This window comes from Melanerpes formicivorus, unplaced genomic scaffold, assembly GCF_026170545.1.
Source record: "Melanerpes formicivorus ecotype bairdi unplaced genomic scaffold, bMelFor1.0.p_v2 SCAF_6, whole genome shotgun sequence".
Lineage (NCBI taxonomy): Eukaryota > Metazoa > Chordata > Aves > Piciformes > Picidae > Melanerpes > Melanerpes formicivorus.
The window spans coordinates 7,085,723-7,110,457 of NW_027142358.1; the positions used below are offsets into that span (position 1 = coordinate 7,085,723).

Genomic DNA, 24,735 nt, shown 5'->3' on the forward strand with positions numbered 1-24,735 from the left:
AATGGGAGACTCAGTACAAGGACGTCAGTGGTGAAGAAAAAGATTTGAGTCATCAAGTAAAGAAAAGAATGAATGCTCCTGGGGGAAGGACAAGGGGCCTGGGACCTTTTTAACCTGATTTAATCATTGACTTCTGATGTTTTGCAATTGCAAGCAACTGTCTGACCAGAGCTGGGCAATTTGCAAGCCCCAGAGTTATGAACTGTTGGTGGAATGGTTTTAAGAGGAAAACACATTTGAAATTATGGAAAACCTGAGCAATAGCTCTTGAGGTTTTAGAGCCATGTCCAGCTGCTGTTGTGAGACTTAGGGTCTCTCTGCCCTCCTCATGGCCTCCCACCAGTCAGCAGCATCCAGATAAGTTCCCAGATGAGCCTCCTTGGGCAGCTGCTGCCTTGGCCATGAGGTTCCTCCTAGCAGGAGAGGAGTTGGGGCTGCAGGCCTTAGTCAAGGTGCATCCTTACCCTGGGAAGGGCAAAAAAGCTGGGAACAGCCCCAGGTGATGGAGATAGTGACCCAGCCTGTGGTCCTGTGAGCTAACCAGGCTCTGATTTGAGCCAGCTGCCTGTGGACAATGTCCTGGGCCTGAGAGGAGAAATTTCCTCAAGCTTGTGAGAAGAGGCACCAGTTGCAGTCCAGGTACTTGAATCAGTTAGATTTATACTAAGCAGTTTGTTCTCAGAAGTGCCGAGCGCTCCCAGCTGTGGCTGGGGTTCCCCTTACTGCAGTGCCAACCCTGAAGGGGATGTGCTTGGGCAAATTGTTTCTGGACTGGGCCAAGCAGAATTTTCTTTCTCTTCTGAGAAACTGTCTGGTTTTATACTCGTGGTATTTACAGAGTGCTGACAAAATGCCCTCCCTTTGCCATGCCGCCTGCCTGCTTAAGGTGCTGTTCCCTGGTGCTGCGCTTTTTCCCTTTCAAGGCTTTTGATGTATTTTTCCCATGTTAGAAAATTCCAAAAGGCAGCATGAGAAGCTGGCTGAGGCCGGTGAGTATTGCTGGGGGCAGCAGCTTTGATCCTCAGTGGGAGTTTTGCAGTTAACTTGAGATGCATTTTTCATCATTTGCTCTGTGCGCATATGTGAGTGTGCAGGGGGTACAGGCCCTAATCCTGAAGCTGCACTCAGCGCGGGGGTGAAACCCACTCATAGTTCACCACTGGTCCAAATCCATCGCATCCCCAGGGTAACTCAAGGCACAGTTATCCTGCATGAAATTTGACCCGACCATCTAACAGCCAGGAGCTGCTCTTGTCTTTAATCTGCCAGTGCCTAGTCAGGGCTTTTTTAAGCATTTCCTTGGCCTTTTTTTCCATATACACATTGCTTTTCTTTGTCTGGAATGTTGTACTGCTATCTGACCCATTTTCTTGCAAGCCTACAAGGAGAGCTTGGCTTAGAAGAGAGCTGGGCTTGTGACCCAAATAGGAGTCTTTCACTATTAATTGTATTAGCATTCATAATTGTATGCACGTTGCTAAACTGTCATGATTGCCACATCCTTTTAAAACAGAGAGCAGGACATCAGAAGCATTGTGTCTGCTCAGAAATCAGCAGAGAAGAAAGAAATTGAATTGCCTGATACCTTAAAAACTGTGATGTGAGCTGGTTTGCCCCCTTTATATCAAAAGTAACATAGGAAAAATAAGTCTGGAATTAGCCTTCAAGATGTTGGTCCCTTCCAACCCTGACTGATACTGTGATACTATGGTACTATGTAATGAACAGGAAGCAGGCTGTTTGATGGAGCTGCCCTGCATGTTGCTATTGTATGGGCAGGGGTTCTTGATAGCCAGCACAGAGGGAGCCTTTTTGGATGGGTCTGTGGCAGGACTTGTGGGATGAGTGAGAGGAAAGGGTTAAGAAGTCCTGAATTCAGGGTTTCTCTATGCTGCAGATTTGCTTTACAGGAGCTACTTCCTCTCCCTGTGCATTGCATAGTCTCTATTTTAGCTCTCAGGCCAAGTCCCAACAGAGGATGCTTGTGGCTGATGGGTAGCACAACGATTCTGTGCTCTCTGATTCAGACTTTCCAAAATCCTGCTGGTGACAAGGCAGTGCCAGGTTTGTGCTATGGAAATATATATTTTATGAACTTGAAATACAAGGACATGCAGACATGCTCCATCCCTGAGTCTGGCAGCTGCATGGATCCAGATGCCTTTGTATTCTCAGGTATTGCCGAATACATTTCACCAACAGACGTTTTGGAAGGCGGATGGATTTTGCAGCTAAGGAGCCCTGCTTGTCCAGGGATGCTGTCAAAAGAGATTGTCAGGGCGAGGGAAATGAAAGCATTGCCTGTAACAGAATTGTAAACTTCTTGTTTCCCAGAGTGCTTGACACCCATGAACCCAAGGTGCCTTGTGCATGTTTCGTGCCTGGTGATGGGTCCCCTGTTACAGAGACAAAGCGCAAACTTCTCAGTCCCAGCTGGAGAGTGTTTTGTCACAGCCCTGTGCCAGCCAGAGCTCAGCATCATCACATAGGCGCTGCTGCTTTTATTCTTTATCTGTGTAAGTCCAAGCAGAGTGGGTCTCACGTCACCGAAGGTGCCTGCACAGATGTTGCCACGATGCAAGCAAGAATTAGTCATGCCTGGCCTCCACCAGAGCAAGAAGCATCAGCTCTGAGAGCTCGGAAAGGATGCTGCGCTCAGCAGAGGCAGCCAGCAGAGGGAGCGTGGAGCATTGCAGGCTGTCTGCTTAAGTGGAGTGCCCTGCAAACAGGCCTCTCTATTCCCTTCTCTCGGCAGACTGCTAAGTGGGAACAGAGCAGTGCGATAACAGATTGTTTATTATGGAAACATGCCACTTCTGGAAGATTTACAAGCAGCTTTGTGCAGCTCCTGATGGCTCCGTATTTTTGGATTTAGTCCGTTACTCATCTTGATACATTGTTGGTATATGTCTAACCAGGGTTGTAAAAGATGCTGGTGGGGACATGGTGGAGCCAAATCATGGGAGATAGAAAGCAGCTGTCAGGCAGCATTTCTTCCAAGGGTTTGAGAAGTACCAGCAGGCCATGTCAGCCCGGCTGAGACTGTTTCTCAGTGACTGACTTTACAGTCAGACTATTTTGTAGTTCCTTCAAGGCCTTGTGGTTTAGCAGCTGCACAGATGGTTGCGTTGCATTTAGAGCAAAGTGAAATAACACTAGTTCCTCCCATCCTCTGCTCTCTCACCCTGAGAAATTAGGAGCCTCTTTTGGGAGCTACTAGTCAAAATCCCAGATCCAAACACCTCCGGACTTTCAGCAAAGTTTGAAACCAAGTCAGGAGCTGAATTTCAAGTCTGCTTTTCCTGTGCCAAAACCATGAAAGCTCAATACCTGGGAACTATGGAGGTGGGTTAACTCCCAGACCAAACACACTCTGAGCTTTTCACTGTCTACCTTTAATGCTTAAGCTCTCCCAAAATACTATGTCTAGCACGGTTCTTTCCACAGTTGCTGCTGTAATCACCACTGAAACGTGGATAGTTAGAAATCCATATATGGATCTGCATCTGGGTGAATTAGGCAAACAAAAAGCAGTTCCCAGGAGGCTATTTTTTCCTGTCAAATCATCTGCCAGTTTTGACAGTTTTGATTCATGCTTTTAAAGATTACTGAGTTCTTTTCTGAAAGAGCTGAAGGGCATCTCCACTGGTACTGTTATTGAATGAGTCACTTCAGGAGTAAGACTGGCTTCCAGATCACGGAGTAGCTGGGAGCTTGTGTCTTTTACATGTGAGGTTTCTCTGCCTGTCTTGTTGGTCTCCTGCACATCTTTGGCTCACACAAGTGCTTCCAATTACAGGAAAGCATGTGACATACATCAGTCATGGTCAGGTTTTGTGCACTGTACTTTGAAGTGTTGAACTTGTACCTGCTCCTTTACCTGTTGCTGCAAGTTAGGGTAAAGAAGAAATGTGCCATATGGGTATAGAACTCTAGCTTCTTGTTGTTGGTTTTTTTGGGGGGGCATTGCTTTTATTTGGCCCTGAAAGGAAATAATTTAGGCCAGGTGGAAGTATACAAGGGCTGTTTTGCATAGGGAAAAACAGAGCAGGTGAGCAGTTCTTGGGATTGCTTGTACTATAGCATGGAGTAAGAGACTGATGTGAGGACAGTTAGAAAGATTGGCTGAGTGCAGCAGTCTGGAAAGTAAATTATCTTTCTGAAAGGCATAAAGAAGAAAAATAAGGGATCCACATTCATCCCTTGTGTAATTCTTTTGAAGTTGGTGGCTCACACCAGGATGGTTTAACCCCATTAATTTTAATGGGTCACTGCAGTGTCCCAAGAGTTGATTTTTGCTGTGCAGATTTTTTCTGAGGCAGAGATAAAGCAGACCCTCTGTGTCTGGGCTTGAACCCAAGCTTGGTGTCCTCATACAGCTGGCTTGGGGTTGTGGCTGGCTCCAGTTGGAGAGGGAAAAGATGCAGAAGATGATGATGTGTCTGAGACCCTGTCCCGTGACAGCTGGGTGCTGCCAGGATTTTGTTGTGAGCCATAACCTGCCTGAAAAGTGATATCTGGTCTGAAAACCAAGAATAGCCATGCTAAAAGCACTCACTGGACTTAACATTGCCCCTCACTCTGCTGTGGATCTGCTCATCCAAAGCAAGTAGCACATGGAGAGATAAGGAAGTGCAGAGAAGCATGTCAAAGAAAAAAAAATCTAAAGTCGAGCAGAAACCAGCACCAGATGAGTCCCAGTGAGACTCAGTGGGCAGAGAGCGAAGGTCAGTGCCCTTGACACACAAACAGAGACTCAGAGGTCATGGCCAGGGAGGGATGAGGTGCATTTACCACCTATGGATCAAAGCACGCTGGTCATAGCAGGAGTTGGCCATGCGTGGTTAAAAAGCTCGTGTGTCACAGGCTGGAAAATGTCATCTACTGCCAGAAGAAGGGACTTGTGTTTGTCACCAGGTGGCAACAGCTGAAAACCTGGTGGCAGACACAGCCGTAGTGCTCAGGCAGAAAAAGTGACCGTGCCCCAACCTCATGAGGCAGGATAATGTCATGCACTGTGCTCAGCCCCTGCTCCTTGGGGAACTCTGAGCCCACCTCGCACCTCAGCTCTGTGCCTCTCCTCGTGTGCCTTGCTCCAAGAAACATTTGTAGGAAAGTAGATTACTGTCCTGTTTTGAGGGTTGCACAGATTTCACCTGACTGTCCTTTGTTTTGCAATCATTTCCAAGTCATGCTCAAGTGTTGACCAGAAAACAGGAAATGAGCCACAAGGAGCAGATGGACCACATTGAAGTGAAGTGGTAAATCTTCTTGCAAAAGTTCTTAGTAATAGTCCCATTTGGTGAAGATTGGGTGTAAAGTCAGCCTAAGCAGCCTGCTTTTGTCGAGGCATCAGCTGCTCTTTAGCATGTCACAGATGGAAGGGAAGACGTTTCTCGCTTGACAGGCTCCGTGCACAGTGTGTCCAGGGAGAGGGTGCAGATCTCTGCAGAATCTATTTTATGATTCTATGAATATCAAGGGTTGTTCTTGCAAGAATGGGGGCCTTGGAAAGGCCCTGTGTGCTGATACCCAACATATCAGTGTAATATTGACATGTGAAAGACATGTGCCAGATGTGAAGGGTGAAACTCAATTTGCCTAAGATGAAGAGATGATTGCAGTTCACTCCAAGGACTGGAACAAGTGCTGCTGCCACTCTGCAGCTCCCAGGGAGGAATTCCAACCACGCTCCTGCAAAGACAGATGGAAGATTCCCAGGAAAACCTCACTTTTCTGTCAGATTGCTTCAAGTAACGACAGCAATAGTCTTCACCCAGGGCCCTCTGCATGGACCTTGTGCAGCCTCTTCAAGGGCATACAGGCTGACAGCATGAGGGAGTCCAAGTGCCACAGGGTTCTCTGGGAAATTAAACCATTTCTGTATCCAACGAAGTGACTGAAAACACGCAGGTGCTGCTGAAATCCTGGCTGCACGTCCATGAGCAGCGTCACCAGCCCAAGGCTGTGCTGCAGTGTATTAGTACAGTTCTGTACCTCTGAGCTCCTTGAGTTCATACCCTCAGAGCATCCTACCTATGGACCAGCCCCAGCTTATGTAACTAATAATTTTAAGTAATGGGGAATTCTAAAGAAAAAATGGCAAACTTTATTGAATGAAGGAGATACTAAATATGCTGAGAAAAGCATTTGTTACTGCTCACAGACTCTGCTCAGTGTTAAATGTGAACAGATCCCAGCAGGTGTGAAGGGACGTGATGCAGGCTTGGAAACCCTGGAGTGAGCTGAGGGAAGGTCTGTGAGAAGGAGAGGAAAATACAACTGGATGATGAAATGCAAATATTTCTGCAACTGTGTTTGAGTGTGGGATCAGGAGCCATCCAGCTGTCCGTTGGCTGCTTTCAACCAGAAGACAGCAGAAGGCAACAGATGATCTCACCCTGCTCCTTTTAAATCGACAAATCTCCACAGTTGCTTAAGTATCAGTTTTTTGAAGGTTATTCTTCACCAGCTGTTTGGCAAAGCCTGATGTGGGCTGAATGTTTTCTTCTCTCACTGCTTCCTCATAATGCAGGAAGCAGCCCAAGTGGTTCAGATGGCCATGGATGAGAGGTAGGACAGCCCAGACCTATTTCAGAGGTTTGAAAGTGTGTCAGCAGAAAAACCCTCAGCGTGAGGCCAGCTTTTGGGAGGATAGTGCTGACATAGGGCATGTGGGGATCACAGCCCAGGAGAAGCTCAAACAGGGTTGTCTTTGAAACGCTGGATCCTGCAGGTATAATTGTGGTGGTTTTATCTGACCTGTGAAGATCTCTGACAAGGCATCAGGTCGTTAGTCTTGTGCTTGTTATTGTACCATTTGCTGGAGTGAAACGCTGGCATTTTTAAATCACAGCTATCAAAGCGTATCATAAATTGTAAGCAGTTTCTTCTCCTTTGTTTGAGTATATCCCCGTGCCAGATCATTCAGCCTTCAAATCTTCTAAATTGGGCATGACATTACCAGTGAAAAACTGTGACTGAGCATGAAATAATTATTTTTTTAGGAAACAGCACTTTAAAAAAATCATATGTGTATTTCCTAAGAAAATGAATAGAAAGTGACCCCTACCTCTTTAAACAGTTCTGCTTCCAGCCTCTGATAATAACAGTGTGCTTGACTCCTGAAGTGCTAAAAAGTCTATGCTTTGTAAAGAGGAATTTAAAAGACTTGCTACTCAGAATAAAAATAAAAATACATATATATATATACACACACACTGTGCAGTTACTCCCACCCACAACCTGATTTTCTTGCCTTTAAGTGCTGTGACACATTTTTAAGAGGAGTGATGTATTTTTAAGCTCCCACTATGGCATGAGATGAAGGGTGGCCCATGGGAGCCTTTAAGGGACTGAGAAATTAAACCCCAGGCTCCATTCTTTCTTTGTGACTTTGGACCAGGAGCTCTTTGTTCAGCTTTGTTCTGGCATGTTGTTGCTGGTTCTGAGGAGAGAAATCCACACAGATTTCTGAGTGCTCAGCTGTGAAGATAGCATGGCTATGGTTGCTTTAGTAACCTTTCAGTAACTCTTGAAGTCTTTTAGGTCAGGTCTGTTCCCAGCCTGAACTGCAGTTTTCCTCCTGAGATGTTCCTGACTTTAAGCTTTGAGCCAAACTGCTCCTGGAGACACATTTGCAGCTCTCTGGGCATTGTTGTATTTTTCTAGTCCTCTTTGGGAGATGGACTTCCCTTGAAACTGGTGATGATCCCCATCTCCAGGGTGTGCACATGGTATTTCTGTGTACACCTCATGCCATGTGTGCTGAGAGGTCACCTGCTTTCAAGCCTTCCTCGCCTACACTTGGAAGACCCTCAAGGCAGGTGAAGGAGGAGTCAGGGAGAGGGTATAATGTTGGCATTTGGACTGTTTTTCTGCTGGTTAGAGAAGTTCTGGGACCTGTTGGGCATGGGGTGGCCTGCAGACTCTGAGGGAGTAGGTGCAGAGAGTTGGCAAAAAATCTCTTCACCATCCCAGATTAATTTTGGTATATGCAAGGCTCAAAGATTTTCACAATATTGTTTGAAAAACTGTTTCTCCTTGGGTAAAACTGGAGCACTTCTCCTTTTTCTGTCATTTTACAGACAAAAGGGTCTTGGTATTGCTGTCATGGTAAATAAATGAAGCAACTTATTCCCATACCATAAAACCTTGCATTCTTCAGCCTAAAACAAACCCACATAAATAACCAATATAGGGGATGTGCCCAGCCTCTAATGTGCTTGGAGTTCACTCTTCCAGACCCTTGGTTTCTTCTAGACAGTGATTTAGAAGGGAAAGCTTTTATCTAATCATGAAGTATGTCTCTGCACCACTCCCCAGACACCACTAATGGATGGGATGCACAGCAGAGCTTAAAACTTCTTTTATTCTAGCTGGTAAGACAGAGAGCTAAGTTTATGATGTTGCACACACTGTTGCTAGGTAGCTCTGAGTTGGGTTTTGTGCAGGGCTTGGGATGTTTATGTAGTGATCAGAGCAATTTTGCATTATGAAGAGGTGGATGTTATGAGGAGGGAGGCATGAAGCCAGGAGCAGTGAGGAGAAGATGGGTAGGTAGCTGGTGCCAGAGAGGCAATGGAGACAAAGCATAAGGTTCCAGGAATTAGCTTCAGTCCCAGAGGATGGCTGGGGAAAAAATGGTTAATAGGTAGGTTATTGGCAGCAGGATACTTTGTGCTCTGATTCATAATCCCTACGTGGCTGATGTGCCCAGTTTTGAATCTTGCAGCGTTTTACAGCCATGAGAGATTAATCAAAATAGCTCTGAATTCAGGCTGGTAATGGGAGCTAAAAGCAGTGGTGACCTTTCACATTTACCGTTGGTTTTGTGCAGAGCAGTGGTAGTATAATATGATATCCAGTGTATCTGCTTGGTTGGACACCACAGTGTGGACTTCAGCACACACAAACCTCCCCAGAACCTCAGGGATACTCTTGTCATCCCGTGGGAGATGCGGCTCCACGGGGAGGAGCACACCACCAGGCACAGAATGGCATTCCTCTGTTCCTGCTGAGAGTGTGGTTTCTTGTCATCCAGTTTCTGGCATCTCAGGTAACAAAGGGAGAAAATAGTGTGCAAAAGCCGATTGCAGAGCACAACATTTGCAGAATCTTGTTGATATTCTGAGCTTGTGAATTACTGATTGAATGAGATCAACAGCCTAAAGGGGCAGTGTAATTCCTGACAATCAATGGCATTTTCCCTTCGCCCACATGTGGTATCTGCATCAGATAACTTGAACAGTTCCAGCAGTAATGAGCTGCCAATGACCATTTAGCTTTGAAAACACAGAGATCCTTCACGCTTAGCAGGTCAGAATTACCCTCCCAATCAGTGTTAATTTTGAAGGAATGAGTAATTTCTCTTTTAGCTGATTTAAAACAGCTTCTGTAACCATCTGAATGGATAGAAATAATTGAATGAATTCATTATGCCTCTTCACTTTTATGAACATAGAACATGGAAAGAGATACTGGAAATACCACACACAAACACACCCTTTGGAGATGTATGAGGTGAATCGGAGGTTAATGTCTGGACTGAGAACTGGAAAGAAGTTACATAAAAGGAACAAGGAGGATTTTACTGTTTTCTTCGGGGGCAGCTCTGAAAAACATCCAAATTTGTATCTTAACTGGACTGTGAAATTTTTGGTCTGCTCAAACATGGCACTGTCTCATGGTGTTTGATGGCACTTCTGTGTCGTGAAGCTTTGCAGTCTGCATATGCTTTAAATGCATATAAAGCAATTATTTTCTTGTGGTGCTTTCCAGAGCTATTAATTTATTAGTTAATGTTGATCACCTTAGAAAGTCATTTGATAAGATTTGAAATGCTTTCAGGCAAGTGGATAGAAACATATTTAAGGTCAATGTTATTTTTGTTTCATTTGTCCTCGTAATTGAGTAAGGCTCAATAGGAAGCATTAGTATGGATCCCTTCACCTACCAGCAAAACCATGTTCTGCCTCTGCAAAGTGAGTTTTGAGTTCAGCATCACAATCTCTGTGTGATCAATTACCAGCCAAGCATAATGTACTAGAGGTTTTGATAACTTCGAGTATGGGTATATAAAACTTAGTGAGTATCTGTCCATCTCCAGTCTCAGGAATCTTATGCTGACCCAGGCTGAAACATCTGTGCTGTTTTCTTTGTTTCCTTCCCGAAATGAACTGAGCAGTGAGGCCAAAACAATCTTACTCCATCTTCAGTACAGGGCATTTTTTTATTATTATTTCATACCCACAGTATGAAGAATAGCATCAGCATTCGCTCATGGGGTTCTTAATAAATCCTTCTTCAGCAAATCTGATAATTCCAAGGGTGGAGTAGTTAGGGAACTTTGTGATGCTTTGCAAATGCCACATAATTTAGCTCTTTAACCTTTTAGGGAGCAGGCAAGAGTGAGACCTGTTATCAGGGTTGGATATTTGAAAGGGGCTATGGTCATTACCTGGAAAAGTAACCCTAGTGATGGAAAGGTTTTGTCCTTGGGAAGTTGTCTTCCATTTTCTGACTTAATTGCTGCCTGCCAATGGTAATTTGGAATCATTTCATGAATCCCAGCTGTTATGTTGGGCAAGACCAGTTCAAGACTTCTCTTTTTTTTGGCTTTTATATTTTAATGTTAGAATCACAGAGTATGTTTTAAGGCTGCCTGATGCTGGTAGGTACTGAGGGAAGACAAGACTGCTTTTAGTAGTTGCCAACCCAGCAAAATTTACTAGATATGTTTTGGAGTTTTATAGTTTCTGAAAAAGCTCAGTTCAAAAGACAGTGATTAGAAAAATTTCCTAGAGTTCATGAACTCACAGTAGATCTTACATGCTGTGATTTATGTCTCTGACTAGTAAATTAAAGAACCTGATGACTTGAAAGAGCTTTCCATGTGCTGCTTTGTAGAAATAGGCAGAAAACAATTCCAAGGTATATAAAACTGGTGTCTTATAGAGAACCACATTACTTTTTAGTATGCTGGAAAGACATTTGATGTTGCAAGGCAGTTAACTGAGGGCATGCTGCTGAGGCAGATTTGGGATCCAGCCATGTTTTAATCTCACTGTTCTAACTGAAGGAAATGTAATGAGGAAAGGAAAGACTACAGTCACCACATGAAGAAGTCGGAGTTCATGCTGTGGGCTTGATCTTGTCTTCCCATGTGCATTGTAAGTTTTTGCCTCTCCTGGAAAAAATATTTACCATTCTTAGGGCCATATGTACAACAGATGATATTAAGAAGTCAGGAGAGGGATCTACCATTAAAAGGGGATGTAAAACTAGCTAGGGCAATAAGGTATTTAAGAGTGCAAAGTAAGTACAGATGCAATAGCCATCTGCTGTCTATGCACATTATGATCTTAATCTTTCAGGTCCTACTGCCCTTGGACAGATAGCAGGAGCAGCTATACCGAGGGGTCCAAGCAGCATGTTGCTAAAAAGCCAGCTGAGTATGCAGAAGTGCTGGACACCATGAGAACAGCACCAGAAAGGAACACAAAATTATATAATACCAAGCATCTGGCACGCTTTCTTTTATACTGGAAACTCAGAGATCTAGTAGGGCCTGGGCCATGTCTGGAAATGCCTGTAATTAATTTCTAACTTTTCTAACGTAGATCTTTTAAAATGTCAAAAATGCCAGTGGCAGCCTGGGAATTCCTTGTGCAAGCCTCCAGTGTGTAGGCTGATGCCAGCTCTTGCAACATACACTGAGACAGACTACAGGGAATCCCAGGGAGCAACACTGAGACCCAACATCTACTGTGCAGTGGTTTTGAGGCTGATACAGGGCAAAGGACAGTGTCCAGGGAAGGCTGTGATGGGATATCTTCATGTCCCGGGCAGTCAAAATGAGAAGGGCAGAAAGGAAGATCTTTTGCTTTGCCTTCCTGGAGGGCTCCCTCTAGGGTCCTGTTCGCCTGGAGCTCCCCAGGGCTTGGTGTCCCCAGCCCCTGCAGATTTGTCACAGGGAACTGTGCTCACAGGTCGGATGTCGCTGATGAGGTTGTATGGGTCAAGGACAGTAGCATTTAGCACCACTGGCAATACACCTCCTGGCCACAGGCACTTCACAATGGCTCCTGTCCTGCTGGCATCTCTTCCCTGGTCTGAAGAGATCTGCTCTAACCTATGTCCAGGGCTGTTTGGATGCCACTGGAAGGTCAGGTCAGGCCATCAAAACTCCCAGGTTGCTGCTGCACCACTGAGCTGCACGAGCTTGCTTAGTCACCATTTCTATGTCCCTCAACTCTAAACTTGTGATGAAGTGACTCACTCCAGTTGAATGCATGCTTGAATTTATTAGATAGTCATCAACGCGTTTCACGTGCTCTCTGCTAAAGAATCACATGTTTCTTTCCTTGAATATCTGCTGGAAACAGCTTGGACAGGGGAAGCTCAGTACCCTTTATGAAAAAAAGAATAAATGTGCTATACATTGTCTTTTGTCAAGCACAGGATGGGCTGTATGGGAGAGCTGGGAATGATGAAGTATTTGCTCAAATTGCTAGTTTCCGCTGCATTGAAGTCAGAGACACTGAAGGCACTACAGCATTTATAACTGATTTCCTGAGCAGTGTAGCCAATTGAGATGAGAGCCCTTTTCTTGTAACTCACATTTGCAACAGAAATCACTTAGCTAACATAAATCAGGGTTAAATGGCTTTTAAAGGCTCACAAGACATTTCTGAAAGAGACAGGATGAGGAAACCATTTTGCCACAGCAGAGTATGTCCCCATGATGAGTCCTGTTAAAGCCTGATCAAAGAGCCTTATTGGTTTTTCATTAGAGCCTGGTTACGTATAGTTGAAATTCAGTGGTGTGTTCATTAGTATAGGCACAGAAATATGCACAGGAGGTAAATTTAAGCAGGGATATAGACCATTGAAGTATGTGATTAAGGACAATTTAATGTGCTGAGTAATGCGGTGTGATTTGGATATAATTTATCCTAATCCAGTCTGATCTTTTACAGGAGAATATATTACAAGGCCACAATTAGGTGAGACCAGGACCCCATCTGGCCTCCTGTCTCCAATAGTGGCTTACAGCCAATACAAGAAACAAAGCAAATACAGAGTGAGCTTCCCTTGTGTATGCTCTCTGCTTCTGGCATTCAGTAATTATGGGACTTTTTGGGTCAAGCATCCAGAGCATGGAGTACAATAGCCACCATTTATGTCTCCTTCATGAATTTATCTCATTGCTTTTTGAACCCATGCCTAGTTTTGGTGATTGCAAAGTCTGACACCAGTGAGTACCATGATTCAACTGTGTTGCATGCAGAAGCTTTTCTCTTGGTTTGATTTAAATTGCTGTGCTCCAGCTATTCTTTCTGGTGGAAAGGTTCAGTGGCAAAAGCCATTTTGGACAAGCTAAGCCTGGACCTGTGGTTGAGGTCTGAAAATCTGTATCTGCCAATTTTTATCCTCTTCCTCCTTCTCTCTGTCCTCTCTGTGGCATGAGAGTTTGGAGGATAACACTTTTAGTCTCTGTTGAGGTGATGGTTTTCTGCCTCCTGTGAGCAGGCACAACTTGTCAGGCAGTGGGCAATGTGTCCTTCCAGGGAGATTATCTGTAGGGAGCCAGTGCCACCAGGAGATGAAGGAGACAGCGGTTTTCCACCATACATGTAACTCCAAGCAAATTTAGTCTGAAGTAGCAGAAGGAAAGTGTTCCTGGAGAAGGACAGCTAAAGGAATCTCTCTGCCTTTTCAGCCATTTGGGCTGCAACTGAGAAACCCAGATGGACCATGTGGCTGCTAGCCGGAGGCTGGACCCAAATCTCCAATGGAAACCAGAATTTAAGGGGCCCAGCCTTAAATTAAGAAGGGCTAAAAGAAAAAAAAAAGAAAAAAATACCCAACCCCCCAAAAACCCCAACCACCAAACTGAAAAAGAACTAAAGATTCAAAGCCTGTGCTGCCTTCTTAAGTTCTTAATCAGATTCATATGATGTATATGCAGCTCATTAGCCTGACTGGTTTATAAGATCCATTTGTATTTACGATTCTGATATTCAGTACTTAATTTGTAGCTATGATTGGATGCATCTTTTCCACATATATTGTATCTGCGTGAGGATGTGTGTAATAAAATCCCAAAGTGAAGGACACAACTGGGAAAGCTGCACATGAGAATGATTAGTTTTTATTACCTTGTTTTTATCACTCAGCATTTATGCAATACAGGCTGTAATAAAGCGACACATGCTTGGTCATTGTAAGACAGAGATGAATTTGGCCTCCTCACAAGGGACAAGCAAGGTCAGTTTGGAGGAGGTGAAGAGCACCTCCACCCAGAACTCTTGCTAAGGTAAATACATTATTCTGTCTGATGGAGAACTTTGCCATCAGAAGAAATAAATAAGATAAAACAAAACCAGATGAGGATGTGTCTCTTAGGCAAGATCTTGTTTTTATACTTCTTTCCAGGGAAAAGCTTGCTATAAACATTTCTGTTGTCTTTTTCAAGGCTGCTGAAGCCTTGCAGTGGATGGTCACATGTTGTTTGCTCATTGCCCCAGTGTCTTGCAGCTTCCAGGTTGTGCTAAGCCATCTCTCCCTGGTGCTGGGGAGGCCAGACTTTGCTGTCAGACTACCCTGCCCTGTATCTCAGCCTCATGAAATGCTGAATGTGTGATTCCAAAGCACTGTCTTCCTCCAGGAGGATAATTTCATCGTAAAAAAAGTATATTTGTGGAAAAGTCAAGAGGCTAATTCTGCATTTCTTCATCCTGAGCCAAATACTGAAGCTACATTCTCGAGCCAAGCAATCAACTTCACTGCTGAGGAATCTTGAGACAGAAATCTGTGACATTCCCCAATCATTTTCAAAAGAAGCAGGGTACCTCGAATTCTTCTCTTGTCCTTCCACTCTTTGTACACAAACAAAGACATTATGACAGCTGCCCCAAAACACTCTGGGTCAGCATGGGGCTGAATTGGTCCATGGGAGGATGTCATTTATCTTGGAGCTGTCTGCATCCTCTGCACCTTGGACTTGGTGGCAGAGCTCAAGTTTTGCTGTGCAGGGCTAAACTCCAGGATTTTCTGAGTGCTGAGCAAAGTACACTGGTTTTCCTTGTCCTGCACCTCCCCTTCATGATAAAAATCCATGGATTCAGATGCAGGGAGCATTGCTGGAGAAGAGGCAACATCATCTCTTTCCATCCTCTTTTCTGTGCAAGGTTACTGGTATAGGGAAGGTGTCTTCTGCATTTAGAGATGAGTTTCCATGTTGTACTTGGTGTTTCTCTGGAAGAACTTGGTCTGTCACTGCTGGGTTCAAGAGAGCTGTCAGAAGTCAGCACTAAAACAGGACCTCCAGCTGGGTCCTGGTGAGCCAAACTGGGCCACTGATATTATTTGATGCAGAGGAAATCACTGCAGCCTAACCAGAAGTACATAAAGCTGTGCTGCCTGTTCTATGCCAGCATTGCAGCCATGCTATGAAGACAACAGAAAGGTGGCACAAAGGCAAAACTCTCTCTCATGTCATCTCGGTTCTCTTAAGAAGGTGATTGCACAATAGTGCTTTACCCTTCTTAGTAGCGAGTAGAGACTGCTTCCAGCCATCAAGAAATGCTTGGGTTTGAAGTCACATCACCAGATTTTCTTCTTGCTCCTCAAGTCCCCTTTGCTTGCGGCAAGGAATTCTGGAGTCTTGGGACGGCCACAATGGAGCCCTTTTTGACAGGGCTCGAGAGCTCGACCTCTGCTCAGAAAGGACAGATTCATGTTCGAGAGGGTTCCACAATGCAATGATTTATATCAGGAAATGAGCAGAATATTTTCTGGGGGAAAAAAAGGGTGTGGAGGGTGGGGAAGTGGGGAGAAGCCTTCATCTGTTTGTTTGGCTCAAGGAGGAAATCAGATATGCTTTTATGATTTCAGAAGATGTATAGCTGTATGTATCCATGGGTTTGAGTTTGTGTTCCTGATGCATAATGTATAATTTGCTTAATTATGTGTCACACGGGTCTCAGAGCTCAATGGGAATTAAGGTATCTTCATGCACATAGTTAAACTTTTGCCCTTTGAGAGTTTTAACCCTGTGCTCTCCATATAGCCCCTGTGTGTTTATACAGTATGAAGGCATTCAGAGGCTCCTCTGGCCATAGCCCTTGGTGACAGGCAGGCACCTAGTGACAGTTCTCAATAACTCTTGATTTTGAGCCTTGTCTCACATAGGAAATGTAAGTCTTGCTGTTGAGGAAAATCAGTTAGGAGAGTTCCAGGATGCAAATATATTCTCAAGGGCCATGTTCCTGTGCATGTAAAGAGCAGTAGTAAAGTATTCTTGTATTGGTTTACTTTGAAAACAGTCACAGAATCTGATAGCAGCACTAAGGAAAATACTTGGTGAACAAGTGGTCTTCATTTACTGACTGCAAACCATAGGAGTGTTGAGAAGGAGAGAGTGGACTTTCTTGTTAAAACAGTTCTGTGCTTTTAATGTGCCTGGCAAATCATTGGTGATTAAATGATAATCCAAGTAGTTTGTTTGAAATGTCATGCGACTCCACCGCAGCCTGCCCACACCACTAGAGACTTACAGGAATTCAGGAGCATGGGAACATAAACGCCTACAATGTATTTGCACATGAATTAGTAAAAGCCAACAAATACAGAACAATTTAAATATATGTATTAAAATGCTCTAGAGGATACATACCAGCCTCCATTACTCAAGAGCTGGTTACAATCTCCTTTGGACAGCAAACACTGTGGAACAGTGGCAAAGATTATTTACTTTGCGTTTAGCCTCTGTGTTGTCTGATGAGATGTGTGTTGTACAGCTGCCCTGGTCGTCCTTCTCTGTGGTTCTGAAAGTTCCTCATGCTTTACAGGCACTGTTTGCTCTATGGTTGAAACTCAAGGTTGTCTAAAATCTCTGCTACGTGAGTTGAAGCCAAGCCATGCTTTATTGACAAGCAGAGGCCCTGGGCTGAAAGATGATGTATCTGAGAAGGGAGGAATGTCACAGAGTGAATTTGGGTGGAAGTTGAGGCATAGGAAGTTCCATGTAAACGTGAGGAAAATTTTTTTCACTGTGAGGGTGACAGAGCACTAGAACAGGCTGCCCAGGGTGGGTTGTGGAGTCTCCCTCTCTGGAGATATTCAAAACTTGCCTGGATGCGTTTCTGTGTGATCTGGTATAGGTGATCCTGCTCTGGTGGGGGGGTTGGACTGGACAATCTTTTGAGGTCCCTTCCAGCCCCTAACATTCTGTGATTCTGTGAATTTGCTGGTATGCTGTCCTGTAGAAAAGGAGAAAAGCTTTTAAAGAGGCCTTTGCATTGTGGGTACTGCAGGGATGAAGTCCCCTGACTGAATACGTCACCTCTGATGAGGATCTGTGCAGGAGCCAGGTTCCAGCTTTGCAACCCCACTGCTGATGCAGTATTGCTCTGCAAACACTCCTGGGTCCTACCAGGCTTCCACTGACTTGATGGATCTCCGTGGAATATGCAGGAGAAACCATTTGGGCCAGGTGCAAATCGGAACTGAGTTAGAAGTACAGCTAAAGAGATAGGCAGTCCATTGCAGATGCACCTAGTCACCTCCTTCCAGTTTTCTCCTCCTCTTAGGCTTTTTTTGAACACATGTCAGGATACCCTTCATTTGTGACAAGCTTTTCCCATTATACCACTGCTCGTTTGTGTATCTTTAGATAGATGAAAACACATGCACGCACACATCAGTGTTTATTGAGTACTCTCACTGAATGCAGCAGCAATGTCACTGCCTAAAGAAAGAAAGTGTCGTAAAACTTTTCCATAACACCATTAGTATAACCTTAATAATTAAATTAGATTGCAAGTGACACATAAATTCCATGACATAAAGTATTTTTGTCCTTCACAAATTTCCAGACTGACTGTGGATAGCATAATGTGATAACAAGGCAATCAGCTCTGTAGCAATGCTCATGCTCTACCCTTCACATTCATGGCTAGATTTCAAATGAGTAATATTATCCTGGTGTAATGCTGACAAGAAAGGAGATTTAACCTCCCTCTCCTTTGTCATTCAAGAAGAGTGTGTCCAGCTTGTGTGGTGTGCTTGGCACCAGTGATATTTTAATACTGTTAGCAGCAGGAAATACTTCCCTTGCCAGTAATGAGGTTCAGTGTCAGCTGAAGTGCCCCACAGGAAGACTTTAAACAAAACTGCTATATTCTAGTATGAAAAAGGCTAGAAATACACTATTCCTGCAAAAGGCATTTGTTCGGTATGGAGTCATCCTGGCTAATGAAGCAGGGAGCTGCCAGAGCTACTTTTAGTCCCACCCCCTGGTTTCACTCCTCTTCTTGGAATCATAGAATCAATAAGGTTGGAAAAGACCTCCATCAAGTCCAACCTATCACCCAACACCTCATGACTAACTAAGCCAGGGCTTCAAGTGCCACATCCAGTCCCCTCTTGAACAACTCCAGGGACACTGACTCCACCACCTCCCTGGGCAGAACATTCCAATGGCTAACAACTCTCTCTGTGAAGAACTTTTGCCTCACATCAAGCCTAAACTTGCCCTGGTGCAGCTTGAGACTGTGTCCTCTTGTTCTGGTGCTGGTTGCCAATAGAAGAGACCAACCCCCTCCTGGCTACTACCTCCCTTCAGGTAGTTGTAGACAGCAATAAGGTCTCCCCCGAGGCTCCTCCTCTCCAGGCTAAACAACCCCAGCTCCCTTAGCCTCTCCTCAAAAGGCTTGTGCTCAAGGCCTCTACCCAGCCTTGTTGCCCTTCTTGTGGCTATGGCTGGAAGGGAAATTAGGGTGGCGGTGTCTGTTCTCATACAAGAATGGAATAAGAATGTGTGGATAAAAATAAAAAGATAAAAAGAGCAAGAGCTAGAGAGAAAGTGAGCTGACCTGTGTAGCTGCAGATACACTGCAGGTACATCCATTGTACCTTTCCTTAGAAGGGTTTTTCTTCTGCAAGACCAGGTTCCATGTCCGATTTAGGAGCTAGCTAGTGTAGAGCTAACTGGAAACTAGTGTTTCTATTCTGTATTACAGCAGAGGATCAGAGTTCCTACTTGGAAATTTGGTTTAGTTTTAAAAAAAATAAGTAATTTCCTTTATTGTTCTGTGGACATATTCCAATACTTCAGCCTCACACTAATGCTCCTCTGGAAATAGTAAGGCTAAGAGGTATTCACCTTGTAGATTGTAACTTGAGAGAGGGAAAAGGCATCAAAGAATCACATGCAGAATAATAGGACATAAAAAATAAACACAGAGTCAGGGAGGACTCCATGCTGCTGCAATTACAATGCAGCAGCACAGGCTTTCTTCATTAGCAGAAAAGAGTATGTATACAAAGCACACTTCACAGAGCTGGAGAGATTATTTGCTATACCTTCTTTGCTTTCTATTTTAGCAGTGATTTTTTTTTCCCCATCCTTGTGAGCAAGTTTTGGTTTTTGGAGTTTTACTGAGGAGATGAGGATTTTATTTCACGCTCTGTTTTATTTGGTACTGCTTTGTCCTGGTTTTATGAGTGAAATGTAGGTGGTCAAAAAGTGGCAAAACAGGGAGACATGGGGTACACAAACTTCAGGAACTCCAAAATCAGAACCTGATAAAACTTTAAAACTTAAAGAAAGAATAAAGGAAAAGATGAATATTTGCCCAATAGGTTGCTTGTTGTTTTGGTGGGGTTTGGGTGAGCCTCAAGAGCTGGGGGGTTGTGGTGATTAAGGTAATTTAAAGTAATTCAATGGTTTTCAGTGGTTTTCAATGATCTTGTGCTTAAGACAAGAAACTAAAATCAGAAGTTGTAGGTTCAGGTGCTTTCAAGAGTTGGAATACAGGCTGGATACTCTGCTGATGCTAGTTACCCTCCTGATCTCAAAGGGACATCATTGAGAGCTTCTTGGCGCTTCATCCTCCTGTGCCTGACCCTAAATTGCTGAGCTCTGCACTGTGCAATGGCAGCAAGTGTTTTTTCCCTCTTCAGACTAACCTGAAGGTTTGTTTTCATCATGCAAGAAGCAATGATTGGCTTTGCTGGAACAGAGCTCCTGGCCTACATAAATGCTTACTGCCTCCATTGCCACCATGTTTGCCATTGCCCAGCAATGTGGCTTATATTATAAGGAGAACAGTGCTCTGTGCTTGGACTAGTGGTGTGGTGTGGAACATACCTGCTCACTGCAGGACTTGTCTGAGGAAACTTAAGGGCAAGTACCCTTCCATAAAAGGTGTGCTTTTGCTGTGGAAGAAATGCCAACCAGATAAGGAACTGAGCAGAAGAGAAAAGCACAAAAACTTGAAAAAGGTCTTTAGGGAGTAATATCTCTTGTCATAGAAGGAGAAGAGGGAGGAGCAGGAGGTGCTGCTGGCCATGTCACAATCTGCCTGAAGAAAGAAAAAAACAGTTTGCAAATTTTCCTTTTTATTAATCTCCACCTTTTAAAAATTGTGTGGATGAGTCATGGTTTAGAATTAAGAGAACAAGCCTCATTTAAAACCTTGTTGAAGTCACTCACACAAGCCCTAAAACCAGCTAGAGTCTGGGATGGGAGTTGTGGGAGAGCTCCCAGAGTGAACGTTTGAATTCTGAGCTGTAAAGCAGGAGCATATTGTCTACTGTACTTGCCAAACTTAGTGTTATAGATGTCTGGTACCAACTTCGGCTTGATTTGGTGGACAAAGACATTCAGCAACATTTTTATCCACTTTTGGATGCTCATTAACCACAGCAATCTATCCATACCCCACTTCCAATTGGTGATTTCTTTTTTTCTCTCTAATGGCTAAATGGAATTGGGTTTTCTTTTGCAACTTCAATCAGGCTGAAGGCTCTTCCACCTCTGCCTAATGGCACTTATCATCACCCTTTTGTGCCTGCTCTGTTCACCAGTGATTTCTCTTAGGATGCTTGTAGGGTGTCACTGGCATGGTTGGCTGGCTTGGGATTGCCCTGGAAATGTGTGCTGAGGGTCTTTTAGCAAAGGCTGGGAAGGTGGTTGTTTTTCTCTGGTAGGGACTGTGCATAGCTACACCATCCCCCCAGGGTCCTCATGGTTGATAGCATTTTCGAGAGCTGGGTACAGCCTGTTTGCATGAAACAGGCAAGGGAAGAAGTGGAGATGCAACGTGCTGCAAAGGGAAATCCTACCTGAACCCAACTCCAAGCTGTAGTACTGTGAAGGTCCAGGAGCTTCACTGCAGAAAGGCAGGACAGGTGGAGAAGTTTGAAGTGATCATCAAGCATGTGCATAATGGAGATACCAGGCTAGAGCAAATTACACGTGTGACTTGCAGCAGGGTCACACTTTCTTGCCATTGGCTCTGTCAGAAGAGAGGCAGTTCAGGGCAGAACCCAACATAGATTTCTGTGTGCCAGGAGAGTTGTACTGACAGCAACCACGAAGCTCCAGGCTGGCACAGGAGCAGAGCAGGTTCAGGGGACTAGATTTTGGGGAATGTGCCTTCACTTCTGAGGGATCTCTGTGTTGGGCACCATATAGCAGGCATTGTATTTTAGGAACAAGTTCATTACCATGAGAGTAGTGGAACAATGAAACAAATTGCCCAGGGAGGTAGTTGAGGCCCCACCCCTGTTGATATTCAAGGTGAGGCTCAACAGGACTCTGAGCGACCTGATCTAGTTGAAGATGCCCATCCTTACTGCAGAAGGGGTTGGACTAGATGACCTTTCTAGGTCCCTTGTAACCTAAACCATTTTGTGATTCTATGATACTGTATTTGCATATGATATCACTTGTGTAGAAGCAGCCTATCATGAGCAGGAACATCTTTGTATCAAATGCAACTGCAGACATGGCTGAGAAAACAGCCATTTAACTGAAGTAGAAATGACACTGGAAAATTCAAACAGGGTGCAGAAAAATCCCCAACAGTTCTTACTTGCTGCAAGCGAATCCTATACATGTAGGGCATGGAATGTGCACAAAGTGCTGGCAGAAACACAATGTATGGATACAAATACCTCTGCCTTGAAGATGTGTCATTTCTTTAGGTGATCCTCCAAACTCTCTTGAAATTAAATAGTTTGGGACAATCCTTCTCTGATTCCTGTGGTGTACCATGTTGTCCTGCAAGGGATAAGACCCCACTCCTGACAGCCTGGCCCCCCAGAATTTAGAGGCTGCTGCCTGCCCCTCCAGTGGGGTTCCTGCAAACACAGCCTGCCTCCACAGTGGGTTCATCAGGTGATTTTCCCAACATTAGCACAGCTGAGTGCAGCGTGTTACTGTGCCATGAGCCCACACAGTGATGCTATCTACTCCATCTGTCATTGCCTGGGCTTATGTCTGTGCAGACCACTTCAGAGCAGGGTTTGGGAGGTTCTGGAGATCACCAGGAGGAAGCACAGCCACAGTGAAATACTTCCGTCCTCCGTTTTCCTTATCCCAAATCAGTTCTTTCAGCTCCCTCCTGTGATTTCTTCCCGCTGCTGTAGCAGCTGTCAGAGCTTTCAGCTGTTCTGCCACCAGCAGAAGTGCCAGCACCCTTTGCATTACTACAGAAAAGTAAGGGTGTGTTTCCCCTTCTGGAAGAAAGGATGAAGTTTGGGAGTTTATTGTTATTTGTTGGCTTTATTTTCCCCTCGTGGAAAACAAGTGCTAGTCAGAGATAACTAGGAAAGGTCCGGAGGTTAATCACAAGTTAATTAACCTCTGAAAGAAGAGGACTGCAGGCAATGCCAGATAAGCCTGTAGCAGCTGCACCCCTGCAGCAAACAGTTAATACTCCCTTGCCTCTCCAGGGGAGCCTTAGGGGTTAATTCAGTAGCTGCATTTAATAGCTCAATTTAAAGGGGAAAAAAATGACACCCTTCTCCCCTGCCTTGCTGGTTGTGGATGGTTTGCTCTGTCTCGTTGATCACATGCTCCCGGAGCCCCTGGTGCTGCAGAAACCCCAGCTGCTGCTGCTGCTGCTGATGATGAGCCGGTGCTGCTCAGGATCCGTCCCAGCCCCTGCCTGTCAATGCCTTGCAGTCCTCACCTCCTCTTTAAAGGAGGGAGTGTGCAGGATGAGCCTTTGAGCATATGGGTGGAAATTTGGAAATCACCCATTCTCTCACCACCATTTCCAGCTCTAATCATGTCTATTTGTTGTTGTCTTTTTTTCAGGGACTATGGCTCTTCAAAAAGAAAATCAGGTAAGATACCAGGCTTTCTATGTACTGCATGATTATAGAGATCTTCTCCACCCCCCCTCCCCCCCATCCCTTTTCTCACCCTTTTAAATCTTCCTTTCTTCATGTGTTGCATGAACTCCTGTATGCATGAAATTCTTTAGCAGTTTAACTTTCCATTGCTGAAGCCTGCTAGAGATCTGGGCATCAGTTTCTTTCCTCCTAAAGAGAAGAAACCCACCTTACGTTGTATGCAGTTAAAATGACTACTCCCTTCTGACTGTGTTTATGAAGCTCCCTCTCTATTCTGAGGGAGCAATTGTACTAAATCTCTCTCTCTCTCTCTTTCATTGGATTTTATTTTTTTCACTTAATTTTTACCTGAGCAAGCAGTCAAAATGCAGCTCAGGAGTTTGGGTTCTTTTCTGTAAGGAAATGGAATGCTCTTCTGTTCTGAATCCTTCTCTTTCTCTCTTTCTTCTTCTGTTTTGTTGTTGTTTGTTTCCCCCCGCCTCTTTTTCCAAAAGGCTCTGATGAGGGTTCTGATGTAAAATGTTCTCAATGCCTGTGTCTGGCTCAAAGGCTCTAGCTTAGTGTTTTGTTTTTAAGATTCTGGATTCAAATGTCCTATAAAACTCTGATTTGAAACTATATAAATCAAATTTTTCCCCTCCCCTGTAGCTCTTAGTGATTTTTACAGATGTCTTTTCAGCAGGGACATGTAATTACGGGCCTGTAGTTTTGGCTGCTCTGAGCTGGATGTGTCAGGGCTTTCTCTTTTTTCTTCTTTTTTTTTTTTTTTTTTCCCCAAGCAAGCATTGAGCACCTGCAACTCTCATTGACTTTGTTTGGAGTCTTGGGTGCTCCAGATTGCGTTCAGGGCATCCAGAGAGGCCTTTCAAAACCAATAGCAGCAACTCCTGGAAAACCATGGCCTGTGTTCAGGGGAAAGGAGAGATTCTTTTATTCTTGCTTTTTTAAGATGGTGAAGAAATGCTGCAATGGCTTAATCTTTGGGAAGGAAGGGAAGATAAATGTGACATACTGGACTCCTATGAATAACTGCCTGGATTGATTTGCTGGTTAATTATGAGAGCTTTTAAGCTTCAGTCCTGTTATAAGCTAAATGATGCACTAAGGCAAAGGTGCTGCTTTGACCTTGGCATCCTGTGCATCAGATGGCTTTTGGAAACCTTCCCCTGAACCTCTCTGAGGTGGGTTGTGGTAACAAAGAAGCAAGTGTGGTACAAGGTGCTGTCCTGACACAAACTAGGGCACGCTTCATCTTTCTAATCTCCTACAAAGCTTCTGTTTGGATTGCCCTTCGAGGACCTCCTAAATGTGACATTAAGCAAAGTGTTTCTTCACAATGGCCTGTGAATTACATTGGCGACGGCCCTTCCTCTAGAGTGGCCGACTGTAAGGGTCCAAGTGACTCAGTAGAAGGCAGGAGCTGAGTATGGGAGCTCCTGGCAAATCCTGAGCATCTGAGGGCTTTTGAGCCATGTAAAGACCTTTGAAAAAACATTACAGAAGTCTCTGGGGCAGCCTAATTTAGCACTGACCTAGAACAGCATTAGAAAAATCAGGAAAGCTTTTGGGCTCAATGCACCA

At 44.4% G+C, this 24,735-nt stretch overlaps 1 protein-coding gene across 5 annotated transcripts in view; it reads left to right on the forward strand.

Annotated features, from left to right (window-relative positions):
• SH3PXD2A (SH3 and PX domains 2A) overlaps positions 1–24,735 on the forward strand; it is a 271,897-nt gene that overhangs the window by 144,927 nt on the left and 102,235 nt on the right. For 4 of the 5 annotated variants that reach the window (XM_068139450.1, XM_068139448.1, XM_068139449.1 and 1 more), the window contains one exon: positions 23,117–23,145. In XM_068139450.1, coding sequence (XP_067995551.1) covers positions 23,117–23,145 — 29 coding nt within the window. Of the gene's footprint in view, positions 1–23,072; positions 23,146–24,735 lie in introns of those variants that run through there. The other variant, XM_068139453.1, reaches the window with a different exon arrangement.